The sequence below is a fragment of the Hyperolius riggenbachi genome, chromosome 3 (assembly GCF_040937935.1).
Source record: "Hyperolius riggenbachi isolate aHypRig1 chromosome 3, aHypRig1.pri, whole genome shotgun sequence".
Classification (NCBI taxonomy): domain Eukaryota; kingdom Metazoa; phylum Chordata; class Amphibia; order Anura; family Hyperoliidae; genus Hyperolius; species Hyperolius riggenbachi.
This window is the reverse complement of record NC_090648.1, coordinates 260,325,043-260,343,740: the sequence shown is the minus strand read 5'-3', so window position 1 is coordinate 260,343,740 and position 18,698 is coordinate 260,325,043. Positions and strand designations below refer to the sequence as shown.

Genomic DNA, 18,698 nt, shown 5'->3' with positions numbered 1-18,698 from the left:
GCCACTAAGCACTCTCCTGCTCATGATCAGGAAGTGCTCGGTCCCCTTTTCTTTTTCTTTTTTTTCTTACCATTTGTGATGTTCTGTTTTATGAATCAAGAAGAAAACCGAGAGCCCAATATGGTGCAGTATGTTAAGATGATTTGATCAAATGGTTAAGTGAGAAAAATTATACTCACAAACATGGGTTACCATTCAGGCAACCACTATAAAGGCAGGTGAGGAGAGTAGGCCTGTCCTCACTCAGGGCTAAGAAGTTTCTCTCTGTAGTAATGAAACAAAGGGGGTAGTACTCCCCTCCACCGGGAGTGGACGCAGTGTATTTGAACGTTGAACAGAGGCGCCAGCAGGATAAAAATTCATAAAATCTTTAAAAGTGCTTGGAGGAAGTGGTGGGCTTGCCTCCCAAAAGCAGACAAGACGTCCTGTTTTTTATATATAGGTTAGCACATTTATTATACGGTACCCCAGACAGAAACATGAATCAAGATGCCTCGTAATTGAAAGCATGTTGATTCATTCACAGGGGATCATTTGCCTCAGGGGAACACTCACAGGCGCTCACGCGGAAGTCCTGACACATGGCCGCATAGACGCACAGCTGCCTGCTCGGCGTCATACAGGAACTTTACTACACGGTCCAGTGTGGGATGATCGATGGGAAGGGGAGCGGCGCGGATAGTAGGGACGCCTCTCCGCAAGCCCCCTAAAGATTGAAGATCAGAACCAGGCCCTACTGGACACCTAGCGGCCAGACGCATGTGCGGACGCGTTGAAGTTGACCCTTTTCAGCCAGAACGCCACCTAAACGCCAAAAAACCGTGAGTCAACCACCAGTAGCCGCAACGAGTTGGTAAGAACTTTATCATCTTGACACATTTCCTTATGAAGACCCTGCCTATACAGCTTCCTTTAGGGAGCAGTCACTAAGCGGACATTTAGTCTAATACAGACGTACACCGTCAGTAAGTGATTCAAATGGGAATAATTCCACAGAGGTCTGAAGATTGTCCTGAATCTGGTTATGGTCAGGTTGAAATTCAAACAAGGACTGTGAGCTCTTTTTGAGGCCTCGGTGTGCGTCGGTGGTGGGGCCACACACGACCAAATCGGATCGGTAGTCTGTCCATTTTTTGCATAGGCTGATGCTGGGCGATTTTGGACATGACATATACCATCCTTTGGTAGGTGGCAGATCATAGATAAGGATATTGGCATGACCAATGAAGAATTGTAGTGTTGCCCACGTTTGTGCATAGGTTTGTGGCCAGGCCACCTGGGCATAATTCACACAATTCAAAGGTCATTGGTAATCATCTGTTCATGTGCTCATCATGCTGATTCATGTTTTTAGGCTATTTTTTAAGTGTTTGTCCTTGTACAGGCCAGCAGTTTTGTGGTAAATGTCACATAATAAATTTTGTACTTTTTCCCAGCACATGTAGCAGTATTGGTTATTCCATTTGTGTTTGGAACACTCATTGCCATTGCGCAATTGATCCCCTGTAATAGCGGTGGGAAGCAAGCACATACCCGTTACAAGAGCACACCCGCCGAAACACCGCTGGATGAATATATATATATATATATATATATATATATTTATATATTATATATATATATATATATATATATATATATATATATATATATATATATATATATATATATATATATATATATATATATATATATATATATATATATATATATATATATATTTTCGTCCAGATTGCCGCTAAGCGGTTCCTGCTGGGCGAATATATTCATCCACTTGGGCTTAACTGGTTAAAGAACTATTTGAAATTTAGTTTGATTGGCACCGGGTAAGATTAACAACTGTAGTTTTGTTTGTGATTAAAGTGACCCTGGCCCCTATGCAATCAACATTTTCTCCGGAGTCTTCTTATAGGAAAATTTTTCGTCTTGTATTTAGAATAACTTTACAGCACGTTGCAATTGAAAAAGTATCAAAAAGTAGGTGGAAATGTACTATCAAAATTATTTAAATATTTTCTTGTGTGCTGATGATTTAAAATGCATTTTATTGACAAGTTTAAAAATATCACTTAGGAGAAAACTTGAGAGAAAAAATTAATTTCATATGGGCTTCTTCTTTTTGAACTAACTTTTCAGCATTTTACAAATGAAAAAGTACCCAAAAGTTGGTGAAGAAGTACTATCAAATTTATTTTGCGTATTTTCATGCTTGCTGGTGGTTTATGCTGGGAATACACGGGTCGATCCGGCGGCCTATTAGCCGCCGGATCGACCCCAGCCGCGTCCCCGCTCGTCCGTGCGGATCGATTACCGCTCATCCCCGCCGGCGCTTCCTTATCAGTGCTCGATTCCCTGCCATTGTCCGCCGGGGGGGGATCGAGCGGGTGGGAGTCGAGCGGCTTGATCGGGCCAGCTGAATATTATCAGCTGGCCGATACATGGTACAGAAACATACCGTGTATCCCCAGCATTAAAGAGAATCTGAAGTCTCAAAAAAAAATCTTTTTATTTAACAAATGTGTTTAGTATGTTTGCCCTAACTAAACCGCTGCATTCCCGCCGCTCTAATCTATCTAAATCCCCCCCAAACTCCCCGGGAGGCAATCCGGACAGCGCTTCCGTGAGAGGCAGAGCTATGAGCCGCAGCTCTGCCTCTCAGCGCGTCAGTCAGCCCGGATCGCCGCCTCTTCCCCGCCCCTCTCAGTCTTCCTTCGCTGAAGGGGGCGGGGGGAGGCAGAGATCCGTCACTGATAGCTGGGAATGCGGCAGTTTAGTTAGGACAAACCATATTAAACACATTTGTTAAATAAAAAGATGTTTTTTTTTTTTTTTTGAGACTTCAGAGTCTCTTTAACCACTTCAGAACCTCAGGCTTACACCCACCTAGTGACCAGAGTCGGTCCAAAAATCCACCGACTCTGACTCCTCAGTTTAGGATTCCACCGACTCCGACTCCCCGACTCCTCTAATTTGCATATTACAATTTTGCTGATTAAAAGTATGTAACATGAAATTCGTCTCTTAACTGCCAACGCTTAGGAATTTTACAAGACAACTGAAGGGAGAAGGATATGTAGACTACTATATTTATTCCCTTTAGACTAAATCTAGTCCTTGGTAAGAGTACTTGTAAAAGGTACAAACCGGAACAAAGAACATCTATCAGGCCCTAGGCAATGTAAGTGTGGGTACATGTAAGAATGATGTGCAGGTACTCTGCAGGGGAATAAAGAGATTCTTCCTCTATTACACATTCTTCATGCACAATCTGAACAAGGTTTATGGGTGACAGACAACACCTCTGTGTTCAATGTGCACAGCATTCTCAGTGGATTCCCTGCAGCTCTGTGGGGAGTGCATATGTAGAGTATAGTACTACTGTGTAACAAAGTAAACCTGAGACAGATGAAATTAAAGTTTTATACATACCTGGGGCTTCCTCCAGCCGCCTTCAGGATAATCAGTCCCTCGTTGTCCTCCTCCACCACCTGGATCTTCTGCTATGAGTCCAGGTACTTGAGCCAGTCGGGCGTAGTGCGCATGCACACACTCCGCCGCCAGGAGCATACTACACTTGTGCAGCACTATTGGGCAGGTGCAGAATGTTCCTGGCTGTGGGAGCGGCACGCGGCCGGACAGCGCTGACTGGCTGAATTACCAGGACTCATAGCAGAAGATCCGGGTGGTGGAGGACAGCGAGGGACTGATTAGCCTGAAGGGGGCTGGAGGAAGCCCCAGGTATATAAAAACTTTACTTTTCATCCGTCTCAGGTACCCTTTAATTTGTAGTCACCAAACCAAATTTTAACAACATATCAAATTATTTGATTTCATCAGCAAAGGGAGTGCATACATTTGCATAAATCACAATCAACGCAGAATTATTTCCATCTCATTGACCATCTCTATTAGTGACACAGCTACACATCAGGCTTTATTCTTACAGCATAGATGTTATTTAGTGTATATATGAGATTCCTGTGTACACATCATATATACAGTCACAATCAGATATGTATATCTGACCTTAAAAATACGGGGACTGCTTTATTGAAGCAGCACAAGTAACTAATTTTGATTGGTTTATTTCATTTTTGTGGACTAAGCACAGCTTTTACTGTATATATACTGTATATATACATTATTTTTAATGAATATTATCTGAGAAATAGAACATTTTATCATATTTTCTATTTTAATTACAGTTACAAATTCATTAGGAGTCGGAGTCGGTGCATTTTTTCCCGACTCCGACTCCAGGCACCCAAAATTGCCTGACTCCACGACTCCGACTCCGACTCCACAGCCCTGCTAGTGACCAGGCCATTTTTCATAACATAGGGCTGTGCAGGGCCGCACAACACAGCACACAAGTAATTTCCCCCCCCCCCTTTTCTCCCCACCAACAGAGCTCTCTCTTGGTGGGGTCTGAACGCTCCCCCCATGTTTATTTTTTTATAATAAATATTATTGTTTGTTTGTTTTTTTAAAACCCCTGTTTCTTTAAATTTCTTCCCTCCCTCCCCACAGCCAGCCAATTACGGCGATCGGCTGTCATAGGCTTCTGCCTATGAGAGCCGATCGCTCTCTTGTCCCCCAGGGGGACAGCCGTGTCACACGGCTGTCCTCAGTGCAGCGCTGCTGCTGATCGCAGAGCTGCACCTTGTAAATAGACGGCGATCACGCCGTCTAACAGTCTCCCGAGCTGCAATAGCTGCTCGGCGACTGAAGGCAAGGTGGAGCTCCGCCCCCCAAGCAGGAGATACACGCGCAGCCTGCGCGTGATCTCCTGCAAAACAGAGCCCCAGGACTTGACGCCAATTGGCGTTAGGCGGTCCTGGGGCTGCCGCCGCGGCCACGACCATTGGCGTGACGCTGTCGGCAGAAGGTTAAAAAAAGGGGAGGCTTTTCCCTCCCTCCTTCCTCCCTCTTTCTTCCTCTCCCCTGTGCCATCCTAAATCACCATAGGCCGGTGATCGGCACTGTTCCCTGCCTCTCATAGGTATCAGCCTATGAGAGGCTATGCATTACGAGCCGCTCTGAGGGACAGCCGAGTGTCCCTCGTACAGCGCTGCAGGAGATCGCAGCGCTGTACAAATGTAAACAAAGGCGATTTATTTGCCCTTTCGACTCCAAACAGTCTGGTAGATTCCGGCTAGCAGGCTGATCGCGCATGCACGCACTTGTTCCCTGCTAAACTGCAGCTCCAGGACTTGACGCCAATCGGCGGTAGGCGGTCCTGGGGCTGCCGCTGCGGTCATGCCCATCGGCGTGACGCACTCGTTAGGTAGTTAAAAAGCACTTTGACAAGTTCTGAAAATATCACCTGGGAGAAAACTCAGGAGAAAAAGTGAATTGCATATGGACCCCTGTGTCAAAAATGTGCTTGGTAAGGTAAATGCACATTACAGGTATGAAGCATGATAAGACTTTGTAGCTCTCTGTTTGTTGTTTTCTTTTTTTTTGTTAGTTTTTTTTTCCAATTAAATTTTAATTAGAAATTTAACAGGTAAGCGCATGACTTGTCCATACATACATACACATGAAATGTATGTATGTATGTATGTATGTATATTAGTGCAAAGGTACAGGCAATTCTTTCCATAATTTCCATATCTAGTTTACTGTTTATGTTCATTTTGATCCGTCTTCCAAGCAGGGATGTTGACATGGTCACCTGCCACCATCAACTCGCATCATTCCTGTTTTATGTTAGTCCATGGCAATGATAAAGAAAACAAATTGAACTTAAACCAATTAGAAAACAATTTTATGTATATTGGCAAAATATTAATTTAAATGTAATTTGAAACCTGAGAGGTGGCTGAAGCCTGTCTAGCATCTAAACTCAGAATGATTGCTGTGTGTGTGTTTTCTTTTATATTTATAGCCATTCTAGCCCTTCCTGTACTGCCAATTTTATCCTTTATTAATACATATATGGGAGTTTGTCAGGATAAACAGCCCTGAGGTGCTTTCCTGTCTGACAAAGAGCATAATATTGCATTAAAGTCTCCATCTAATATAAGAAGAGTAGGAGGCGCCCGTAGACTTGTATCAATAATAGGTGTTTATGATAGGAATAAGACTATATGAAATAAAATGAATAAAATAAAATAAAAAAGAGGGTTCCCTTGTTCCTACCTTATAGTAGTGAAATCACATGCAAGGTAGTAATAATACTTCTTAACTTTTATTGGGGCACAAATGACAACGCGTTTCTCGGCTACAGCCGCTTCCTCAGGTCTATAGAAGTGCCTCCATAAAGCAGACACGAAAGACTGTCTGAATAGTAGTCACATTTATTAATTAGTACCCCAAAACAGTGCAACGCGTTTCGCAGGCCCAGCCCGCTTCATCAGGCAATAAACATGGGGACAAGACAGAATTTCAGCAATAGCAGGTGTAGCGCCTCAGACTGAGGCACTACACCTGCTATTGCTGAAATTTTTTTTTTGCACTGTTTTGGGGTACTAATTAATAAATGTGACTACTATTCAGACAGTCTTTCGTGTCTGCTTTATGGAGGCACTTCTATAGACCTGAGGAAGCGGCTGTAGCCGAGAAACGCGTTGTCATTTGTGCCCCAATAAAAGTTAAGAAGTATTATTACTACCTTGCATGTGATTTCACTACTATAAGGTAGGAACAAGGGAACCCCCTTTTTTTATTTTATTTTATTCATTTTATTTCATATAGTCTTATTCCTATCATAAACACCTATTATTGATACAAGTCTACGGGCGCCTCCTACTTTTCTTGAATCTCCGTCACCCCAGTTTAGGGGAATGCACACTTGGAATTCATTCCAAGAGGCCAACTTTTTACCAGGAGCTGCGACCTATACTATCCTCAGAAGCAAGGCCGAGTGAGGACGGTACTTCCTCACATGCGAGAAAGGTGGTTGCTTTCTATAGCAACCCAATTTTGTGAGTATATCACTGTTCTACGCACTTATCCTGGTGTCTCATTGATAATACACCAGATCGGGCTCCCGGTCTCTGTGTTTTCTTTTGCTTTTTTCACAAGAATCAGTTTCCATCTAATATAGACTGTATTATTATTTCTGTTGTTTGAGAAACTACAGGTGCTTTTCCTGTGTAATGTAGAACATAATATGATATTTAAATCCATTTTCTAATGTTGAAATTTTTTTGAAAAGCACTTTCATAATAAAATTGTGTTAACCATTGAGACTCTTGTAATTGCCAGCAAAAGACCTCATCATTTAAGTTAGCCTTTCAAAATAAACTTCTCGTTGGTTACTCCATATTAACAAAAGAACAGTAAACTTAATGCGTGGAGATATATTGTGTGTTTCCAAATACATCTCATAAACTCTTGTTGAAGATCTTGTAATGCTTCAGCTGGCAATGCAACTTTATAGTGGGAAAAAAAGTAAAAGCATCTAGGAAGTACTGTATAACTATATCATCCTTACTGTTATTTAATGTATTCAGTAAGGCTTCTAGTTTTTAAATACAGGGAACATAATTATGTGCATATGGTGGAGTTATATATGGGTGTTAACATTTAGTTTTTGTCAGGGGTCTAGTCCTGGGAAAAGAAGTGAGTGGACTCACTCGGAGAATTCCTGCGGCGCGTCAAAAATGGGCGTGGCCAAGCACACAGTGGGCGTGGTCATGGGTTGGGCCAAATATACATGACCTTAGCAGTGATGTAATAGGTCTGCCGAGGAAGTTTGAGCTCTGCCGTAGTGTATCCCCCAAAAATAGATGTAATCTGACAGCATTTCACCAAAAAGACACATAATCTGGTAGAAGTTCATCCAAAATACAGATAATATGGAAGTGGTTCCCCCAAAATAGACAATGTGGCAGCAGCAGTTCCACCAACATACACATAATTTGGAAGCAGTTCCCCAAAATACGCGAAACCTGGCAGCGGATCACCCAAAATACACATAATTTGGCAGCTGTTCCCCAAAATACATAACAGCGGTTCCACAAAAATGCAGATAATCTGACAGCAGTTCCCCCAAAATAGGTACCCCCAGGTAGCCAGGTCTATAGGTGTCCCCAGTATAAGTAGCCATGAGTATAGTAGTCCCCAGTATATGTAGCCAAAGGTATAGTTGCCTAGTATATGTAGCCAGGGGTATATGTGCCCAGTATATGTAGCCAGTGGGATATGTCCCCAGTATATGTAGTCAGGGGTATATGTGCCCAGTATATATAGCCAGGGGTATATGTGCCCAGTATATGTAGCCAGGGGTGTATATGCCCAGTATATGTAGCCAGGGGTATATATGCCCAGTATATGTAGCCAGGGGTATATATGCCCAGTATATGTAGGCAGGGGTATATGTGCCCAGTATATGTAGCCAGGGGTGTATATGCCCAGTATATGTAGGCAGGGGTATATGTGCCCAGTATATGTCGCCAGGGGTATATATGCCCAGTACATGTAGCCAGGGGTATATATGCCCAGTATATGTAGCCAGGGGTATATATGCCCAGTATATGTAGCCAGGGGTATATATGCCCAGTATATGTAGCCAGGGGTATATATGCCCAGTATATGTAGGCAGGGGTATATGTGCCCAGTATATGTAGCCAGGGGTGTATATGCCCAGTATATGTAGGCAGGGGTATATGTCCCCAGTATATATAGGCAGGTGTATATGTCCCCAGTATATGTAGGCAGCGGTATATGTCCCCAGTATATGGAGGCAGATGTATATGTCCCCAGTATATGTAGGCAGGGGTATATGTGCCCAGGTTACCCAGGTGTGCCCCCACCCGGAGGGAGCAGAGCAGAGAAGGCGAGCTATGGGGACAGCGGGGATGGGCGGACATCCCCCCCCCCCCTCCATCCCTCACCTTTGTTCTTCCCTTCCTGCCTCTCCCCTCCAGCGTTGTTAAGTGTCGGGCCCGGCGGCGAAAGTGGGCTGAGACTTACCTCGTTCCAGCCGCAAGGGACGCTCCGCTCTGTGTGTGGCTAGTCTGGTCTTCTAGCCGCACACAGAGCGGAGCGTCCCTTGCGGCTGGAAGTAGGCGGAAAGTCTCCGCTCACTTTCGCCGCCGGGCCCGACACTTAACAACGCTGGAGAGGAGAGGCAGGAAGGGGAGCACAAAGGTGAGGGATGGGGGGGAGATGTCCGCTCATCCCCACTGTCCCCATAGCTCGCCTTCTCTGCTCTGCTCCCTCCACACAAGCCAGGGTGAACGGCGTTCACTCTGAAGAAAAAGTGGGTGAACGCCGTTCACCCGCGTCCACGCAGGACTCGACCCCTGGTTTTTGTGTTCTGTAGAAAAATACGCAGAAGCGTACTTTTACAATACGCTTCAGTGCACTTCCGCATACCCCGAAGCAGGAAGTGACCGCAAGCACGCAACACTTCCTGCTTGGCTTAGTGCCAGATTACTACTACACAGTATTCCCCAGAGGCCTGGTTTTGGCGGTGCAGCGCAGCTGACGCACCTCCAGTTTGCAGTGTGAAACTGGCCTAAAGTATTAAATGGCAACAATATGTTTCAGATAGTAATCCATCCTTTTTCACTGTAAGACAATACTGGATGTTTCATGTTGACTCATCTAAGCTATTAAAATGTAGAAGTAGTCCTTAGGTAACAAACAAGATACGGACTGTAGGTTTGTTCTTAATCTGAATCTGTCCATAAGTTGAAACACTGTGCCATCTCTGTTCCCTGTATCTCCTCTGTGCCCCCAGTGTCCCCCTCTGTGTTACCACTGTTCCCCTGTGCCTTCAGTGTCCCCCTTTGTCACATACGTGCCCCCACTGTCACCTCTGTCTGCCCACGCCTCTTTCCATTCCTTAGTTTCCCAAGTGTCTGTGCCACCTCTGCCCCCATGTGCCTCCTTCTGTCCTCTCCTCCTGTATTTCCCCAGTGCAGTGCAGATTATGTACAGCGGAAGCAGCAGCACTTCTCTAACCTGCCCCAGGTGTCTCCAGCAATGAGCTACCTCCTGTCACCCTCACTGCTCCCTTTTAGTTCCGGCTTCTCTTGCAATTACAAGCGACCTGCAGGAGCTGTCAGCTTTAGAGTCAGTGTTCAGGGTAAAGGGAGGTCGCTCATCGCCGGAGGTGCCTGGAGCAGGAGAGAGAAACGCTGATGATTCTGCGAAGAATACTTTGCAAGATGAATGGCACTGGGGGAGCACAGGACAGGGAGTTCCCGACAGTGCTTGGCAGGATGACGATATTGCAACTGGTTATTCTTTTGTTTATGTTGTTGACTAAAAAAAAAAAAAAAAAAAAAGTTTCTCCGGCCTGAATGTTGACAAGCAGAAGTGACCTCTCATGACAGAATGTGGCACCCAGTGAACTGCTATTGTGCAATTATTACATACATCAAAATGCACCTTCATTAAAATTCCAAGGCTGATAAAAACTAGATCCTTATATATGTTCAAATACTGTATATTTCTGCTATGGCATGTAAGCACACGTGTCTTAGTATTGTACTATTCATACATATTTTGTGCTTTACAGGTGCACTGCTAAGAAGGCCAAATCTCAGCTGTACAGCTTTCTGCCAATTCTGAAATGGCTGCCGCGGTACCGAGTGAAGGAGTATCTCCTTGGAGATATTGTTTCAGGCCTGAGCACAGGGGTTATGCAGCTGCCTCAAGGTTAGTGTGATGTTACTGCCATGGCAAATAGCTACATAGCAAAATATGAAAATCGTACTCTAGAAAGAAACAGTGTTATGGTTGAGTCCTCTTGTGTAAGCACAACTACTCAACTGCAATGTAACTTATCTGATAGAAAGAACTGAAAGAATGATGGTCAGTGATATATGAGGGTCATTTAGAAAGTAACAGGCTTGTGCTTTTATCTGCCATACTAGACATTTTTACCCCGTAACTTAACGTGCATCTGTCAGTTAACCACTTTTCTCTCTGCACTGCTTGGCATTTGACACATGATTGCAGATTGCCAATAACTTTTTTTTGTTTAGCAGCATTAACATGAACACCCTAACCCCCCAGTTTCTCATACCCAGTAAGTTACAGCCATTTGCTTTTATCTGCCACAAAAGGTATCCTTTCTGTGTAATTTAACTTTCATCTGTCAGGTAACTGTTTGTTGAGCAGCATCAACATGACTGCGCCTGGGTCGCTGGCTCTGCGCATGTGCACATCTCAGGCTTGAACAGTGCAAGCGCAGAGCTCTCTTGGCTGCAAGTCGCAATCTTATACATGGGACAGCGGCAGCCAAGAGAACAGGGTAACTTCAGTACCAGAATGGCTAGACTTTTTTATGGGCTGGAAGAAGCCCCTGGTAAGTAAAGCTGTGCTCTTTTCTTTCACCTAATGTATCCTCTATGGAGTGCAATATACGTCCGTATTTTGACACCAAAGGTGGAACTAAGTATCAATCGAAAGGAGGGAAAAAAAAAGCTAAAAAAAGGCACCAATAAAGTATAAAATAAATGAAAACCTGTTTAAAAGGGAGATAAGGGTTGACCTTCCTCCAGATAGCAGACACTGTTTTTAGTGTTTTTTTTGTTTTTTGTTTTTTTTAAACAACTTTATAGAACTAATTATTTGAACAAAGTATGCTTAAAAAAAGTGAGAAGGTGTGCCCCAACCAGATACAGACTTTTTTTTAAATGTAATTTTGTCCTCACAACTTAGACTTGTTTAGCCCGCAGCATGGACTGTGTTTTTTATTTGGGCCCTTTATGTGATTTAGTTTGACACCCCTGCTTTAAATAACTTTTAATTAATCTAAAGGCTCATATACACATCCAACAAAGTGCGTGACCAACACCACAACTGTTGACACAACAAATATTTCACGCCAAGGTTGCCACCTTATCCCTTTAACCACTTAAGCCCACAGGGTTGAGATTTTTTTGCATCTGAGCAACGTTCACCTCCCATTCATTTGCCAATAACTTTATCGCTACTCATCACAATGAATTGAGCAACATCTTGTTTTTTCCGCCACCAATTAGGCTTTCTGTGGGTAATACATTTTGCTGAGAATTAATTTATTCTAAATCCATTTTAACAGGAATATTAAGAAAGAAATGGAAAAAAATTATTATTTCTCAGCTTTTGGCCATTATAGTTTGAAATTAATACATGCTACCATAATTAAAACCCATGTACTTTATTTACCCATTTCTCCCGCTTATTACACCATTTAAATTATGTCCCTATCACAATGTATGGCGACAAGATTTAATTTGGAAACAAAGGTGCATTTTTTTCCAATTTGCGTCCATCACTATTTAAAAGCCCATAATTTATTAAATCATATTGATATACTCCATTGACATGAATATTTAAAAAGTTCAGACCCTTAGGTAACAATTTGTCTTTTTTTTTATTTTTTATTGTAATTTTTTTTATTTTTTATGAAAACTTTTATGTGGGAGGTAAACAGGGGATTTTAAATGTTTAAAAAATGTATTTATTAAATACAAAGTCGTTTTTGGTGTAGTTTGCCATTTGGCAACAAGATGGCCACAGTCAAAAAGTCCTGGGAGCGATCGATCTCGCTCCCAGGAAGAAGAAAGAAGACCAGGAACTTTTTTAACTCAGAAAAGCCGCAGCGTCTGCCCCGGGGGGGTCCGATCAATGAAAGGGATCTATAATCCCTTTCATTGATCGCTGGGCTAGCGGCCGGCGGCGGGAGCGCGCACGGGGGGGGCCCGCGGGAGCGAGCGAGACCTGCGGGAGTGTGCGCAGCCTAACTGGACGAGAAATTTCGGCTAGTTAGGCTTAAGTGGTTAAATACCGTCACCTATGAATTATACATGCCTTGTGGCTAGTTAGATGCAGTTTGGCACTAATAATGTGTGAATATCCCCGGAACCTGTATAACTTACATGTGTCAGTATTTAAAAGGATGAGGTGGCAACCCTGTGTTACACACATCAACCAACTAAAATGTCAACTCCTTTAAATACAGTCTGCACAAGGGAAACTTCACAGCATGGCTCCTTTCAAAACAACGTAGTTGAAACGATGTTGTACACACATGGCCACTGCACGATATTAGCCCAACAGTCGTGTGTTGATCTGCCAGATGGAACGTCTTCTGCTCATTTGCCACACACCATTCCTGATTGTCATCCAACACACCAAAATAGGACGTCAATTAGGCAGTTTGGGTGAGCGTGTGTACGGGCCTTAAATATATCTGAGATAACATTGTTTACATAGGAGGGAGGGGGCAGTGCATGGAGTAGCTAATAAACGTGACTGATTTTAAATCAGTAAGGGCCAATTTACACTAGGAGTCGTGGCGGTTTCCGATTCGGCCTTGGCTCCCGTTCTGCGCAGCCCAAATCTAAGCTTGGTTCTTCCCGTCTATAATGATTCGGCTGCATGCTGCAGAAATCTGCAGCATGCCGTCCAGATTTGCCATGAGCATAGTCTCAGCTCTCACTAGCATGTCTTTTTAAAGCAAAGTTGTTGGTTGGTTGTTTGTTTTTCTGTGCTCCAACTGGTATCCAAAGCAGCAAGGAGTTGCGTTTCAGTGATTATCAACCAGCCGAGCCCCACATGACCATTATTGACAAGCTGGTAAATGATATCGCATTTTCGCATTTTCACAAATCTGGAGTGTAGGTTGTTATACACCCCACTGGGGCTCAACAATAGTACTTATTTCTAATGAATAAACACCAGAGAAAGATACGGTACTGTCTTAGAAAGCAATTTGTTACTTGGAAATCTTAAATACATGTTAAAGTATGCTCCTCTAAGTGATGAGAGTGTTCATTAATATTCAATTAGCGTGGCCTGTTCTTACTGATAATAGCTGTATTAATTCATTTGATAAAATACCAGCTTTTCTTATCTGCCTCGTGAATTCCAAGCAAGCATAGCCACAAATGAATCTGTTGAGGCTGTATTGATCTGTCTATTGCTATTGTCAACTGTTACTCATTCATCTTTATAAATACTGTTGAAATCACCATAGTTTGTTTAAGAAACCGCTACAGAATAGTGCATTAGAAGTACAGTTTAATGAACTATTTTTCCTTCAGTATTTAGCAGTGACATTCTGCCACGTCCGGTATTTTCTGTAATGCAGTCATGTGAGAGTCCTGTGAGAGAGTTCAGTCTTTGTCACACTGGGTTTCTGCTATTGTACACTGAAACCACCAATTGTGAGGCAATATGCTTATTAATTACTTTGCTTTACATTATCTGTGTTACTTTTCTTTTGTACTTATTTAAATCACTGGAGAATTCGGGTCAATACAATGTGGGTCATTTTGCACTGAAAACTTTAGTAATGGCAGTAAATTAGTAATGGTGGCCTCCTGCATGTAAGATCTTTTGTTCGTTCTCCCTTTGTGATTGTGTACATGCAGCTGCCTAGCGACTACTTCTATAACCCCTCAACAATCGTTGCTGGTCTCAAACTGTATGAAAACTGCGGGCTCCACCTAACCTCGTCACTGGGAAATAGTCTCAATACTCATAGTAAATTAAACAGTGTTATCGCCTTAAATGACTCGTGTCACAGCGTAATAACCCAATAAAATGACTAATGTCGCAATAAAAGTCACAAGTATAAGATTAATTGAATATATACAAAGGTGGAGTGCTTCCTGGCTAAGTACACACATAGCAAAGTCTCTAATTTAATTGTGATTAGTAGCAGGGCTGTGGTGTCAGTTCAAAAATCATCCGACACCAACTCTGACTCCTCAGCTTATGAAACCACCAACTCCAACTCCAGGTACCCCAAATTGATTTGACTCCGACTCCACAGCTCGGACTCAAGGTTTGACGTGGAGATATTAACACCAATTTCCTGATGACTTTTCTGATGTCCACACATGTGGGGTGTATGGCCAACCCCACCTCTCTGGCACTCTGCTGCACTCCGTCACCAGCAATGTCTCTTTCCAATACGCACGCCTCCAAAGCAATCATAAAATCTCTTTTTCATAGCATAAAGGTAACTTTTGTGTATTTAGAAAATAGTTGTGCATACAACCAGTAAACAAAAATGTGTATGTATATAGTTATAAAAAGTGTTTAAAACCGTACACCAGGCTAAGTTGTTATGCAGTCTGGACCGCACAGATTTCTGACAGCTGAACTGACCCAATCTGCATGGAACTTAGTGTATCCCTGAGTTGTTTAAACTATGCTTTTCTAAAATTCATAGGTTTAGTTTTTCCGCTGTTCCTCGACCTGTTAATCACCAGATCAAATGTTATCATGTGATCACTATTGCCCAAATGTTCTTGAACCTCCACATTTGATATATAATCTGGTCTATTTGAAGTGACCAATTCCAGTAGTGCATTCCCTCTAGTTGGTTCATTTACCATGTGAGTCAAGTAACTGTCCTGTAGTGTTGCCAGAAATCTTCCGCTTTTACCAGGAGTAGCTTCAGTATCCGAATTGATGTCTGGATAGTTGAAATTACCCATAGCTATGACCTTACTTTTACTTGCAGCATTTTCAATCTGCTGTAGTAGTTGCAGTGCTGCAGTATCACAGATATGTGACTCTTACCTAAAAGTAAGTGCTGCAGGTATTGCTTTTACAAGTCTGTATGCTGAATCTCGTGATGTGTGATCACCTCGTGTGATTACCGTCACCGGTGGAGAATAGGTAAGTCAGTCTATAAATCATTACTTCCCACGCCACACTAAACATCCATGATTGTTTGGAATCACAGGCAAACTACAGCCCTTGGGTAGCACCCTGAGAAAAGTGGGGAGCTGGGATGGTAGTATAGCAACAGAGTACACCAGCTGGTGAACATGATGATGGTCAGGGCATATTGCGTGAGAATGATCAGGGACAATGAGTAAAAGCTATGAGGGGAAAAGCCATCAAAAGAGAAGCCGTGATTAACACCATCCAGCAACCAGTTAAAAGGATTTCAGAAAGGGTACTCAATCAAGAAGCAGAAGGAGCATCATGAATGTGGGCCTGTAGGTGTGATCAGAAGTAAGATTTGTGTGGGGGTGTTGTAGTTGTAGAGGAACTGACTGGAGGTAGAAGAGACAAGGGCCACATTCACGAGTACTGTCATACTGTTTTATTTTGTACTGCTGCAATGGGTAGACAATGAGGTTCTGCTCTCTTCTCATGTCTCCTAAAGAGCAAAGTGTTTACTCCGTTGAGTAAGATCATGTGTTAGAGCGTTCTATGAAGGAAATGTGAGTCCAATGTATTCTGTAATTATTTGGAGATGATAGATGCATTTTGGAAGTTGAAAATGTATTTTTTTTTCTCTGTAGGTTTAGCCTATGCTTTGCTGGCAGCTGTACCACCAGTGTTTGGGCTGTATTCTTCATTCTACCCAGTGTTCCTGTATACGTTGTTTGGTACTTCAAGACACATCTCAATAGGTACTATATGTTTATATTAAAAGTCATATTGTCACATAGCAGTTTTCCATGTTATATCAAATGTACTATATCCTGTTTATTTTAATTTTTGCTGTATACCTTTTTTTTTAATTATTTTCACTGCTTAGGAAGATCGTAAGCCCATTATGTTAATTTTTTTAATTAAAGAATTCACCTAAGCAGAATTTACATAAGGGAATCTTTAATTTCCCAGAAATTATAAAGTGTTTTTTTCCCCCCTAGCAAGTTATAGAATTGGTGAAAATTATTCTCTTTGCCACTTTTGAACTTATCAGTTTGCAATTTTCAACCATTTCATACTTTTCACCATTTCTGTAAAGTGGTAGAAAAATATTCTCATAAAACATGGTGAACACATTTTCAGTCATTTTAAGTGGCCCAATTTTTTTCTTCACTTTTTATTGCCATTTTTTTCACTTTTTATTGCATTTCAGTACAACTGTTTTTCACCACTTTTTACTAATTCAATGCATTCCGATGCTTCTTTATTTGCATTTTTTTGTTTTGTTATTTATGCTAGCTTTTCTGTCCACTTTGAATCATTTTTAAATTATTACAGATTAGATTTAGTTTGATTAGTTGCTGAATCACTTCTAGTTTTCTGTTTGTTTTTTTTTGTTTTTTTTTTCCTTCCATTTCTAGTGATGACGTGGCAAAGGGGAGTCTGTTTTATCATTTGATTCATGTGTAAATATTTTTATCATTTGTTTGGGCCTCCCTAGTGCTTTAGCCAGGTATTTTGTAAAGGTGGTATTGCGGTGGCTCACCCTCACAGTGCAGAGTTCAGTGTCTCGACTGAACAAGCACAAGGCTAGACATGTTGTACTGCACTGTGTGCCAGCTATGTTTATGGATGCAGGATCTGCATAAACAAAACCCTGAATTTGCAGTGAGCTGGATGGATCTGTAGGGACAACAATTTCACTGCAGGTCTCTGAGCTAAGGCTAAGCAAACAAATATAAGCAGAATACCTTTTTTAGGCCATGTATTATAGCGAGTACTGTGTTCTACCTTTGTTGACCCTTCTCTGTAAAATCGCTGTAGTTATTGCCAAAATCAATTGTTGAATTTAGATTACTGTATTCTGGAAGAGGAATTCGGTAATTCATTGAGAATAATTACAAATTCTGATCTGTCAAAACAAAATTGCCTTTGTCGCCCACATCCTGTGGTATGGGTAAATCAGTGAAAATTCCCTCAACAAAGAAAAAATGTGGCATGTTATACAGGCAGCTGCTTCATATACCTGAACACAATAATAAAAAAAGCATATGACATATATACTGTATGTGACAAGCACTGGAATAGAAAAGAATCCTTCTGTACTGTTAAAATTTAATTTTTATCAATACCCTTCAAAATGGGCTACCAGCTCCTTACATCAGATGCAACACATAGCGCAACAGTGAAACATAAACTGGGGACCTGAATAAAGAGTAGTAAATCCTCAGCACATTTAGGCTAGTGCTTTGCCACACTTCGTCACAGTTCTTGCAGCTGCACTTCATATTTTGTTGAATCCCTCACAAAGCCCCTCATAGGGTTAAACCATGTTGGATTGATGGTGGGTGGGTGTGGTTTTCTATATAGGAGAGCGGTTAAACCTGATATTTAGGTTTCTTTACTCTACCTATATGTGAGTGTCATCCGGAAAGTAGTATTCAATTCACAAGGTCACCAACTAGTTCTAAAATTAGGTCACCTAATTCAATTGCATTTAACACCCAGCCGGATGGTAAAGGACTAGTTTGAGTGATTTAATCGCCCAGGGAGCTTTCTTCCCCCTATGCAATTGAACAGTGACATCTGAACAGGTCACTGCTATTGAGGGAGTGTAGTGATTGGGCTCAATGACAGAGCCATGATCCTGCTCGTGAGACCATTGGCTCCAGTTAAAGAAGGGAGCAAAGGGTGGCTGACCCCCCCCCCCCCCCCCTTTCCTGTCTGATTAGTAGATGGCCTTCAGCAGGCTGCGGCTAGTTTCTGTTGATCGGAGCAGCTTGCACTGTAGTGGCTGTGCATATGTACACGGGGAGAACATAGCGGGACAGAGGAGGGACACAGAATGTTGCAGGCAGGTCACAGAAGGACACGGGGAGTCACGAGGTACAAGGAAGGCACACTGGGACAATAATTGGAGGGGGGGGGGTCCATAAGATGCCCCTGCACCATGGACGCATCAGGTTTAGTATATATTTTTTTTCCCCTGGCTTTTATCCTCTAAACCTAGGTGTGTATTATAGTCCAGAGTGCCTTATAGTCTGAAACATTGTGTGTGTGTGTGTGTGTGTGTGTGTGTGTGTGTGTGTGTGTGTGTGTGTGTGTGTGTGTGTGTGTGTGTGACACAA

General features: G+C 42.4%; 1 protein-coding gene across 2 annotated transcripts in view; it reads left to right on the top strand.

Annotated features, from left to right (window-relative positions):
- Positions 1 to 18,698, top strand: part of SLC26A5 (solute carrier family 26 member 5) — a 101,933-nt gene that overhangs the window by 15,966 nt on the left and 67,269 nt on the right. The window contains exons 1-3 of one of the 2 annotated variants that reach the window (XM_068272679.1): positions 10,116 to 10,196; positions 10,478 to 10,617; positions 16,218 to 16,328. In XM_068272679.1, coding sequence (XP_068128780.1) covers positions 10,602 to 10,617; positions 16,218 to 16,328 — 127 coding nt within the window. In that variant the 5' untranslated portion in view covers positions 10,116 to 10,196; positions 10,478 to 10,601. Of the gene's footprint in view, positions 1 to 10,115; positions 10,197 to 10,477; positions 10,618 to 16,217; positions 16,329 to 18,698 lie in introns of those variants that run through there. The other variant, XM_068272678.1, reaches the window with a different exon arrangement.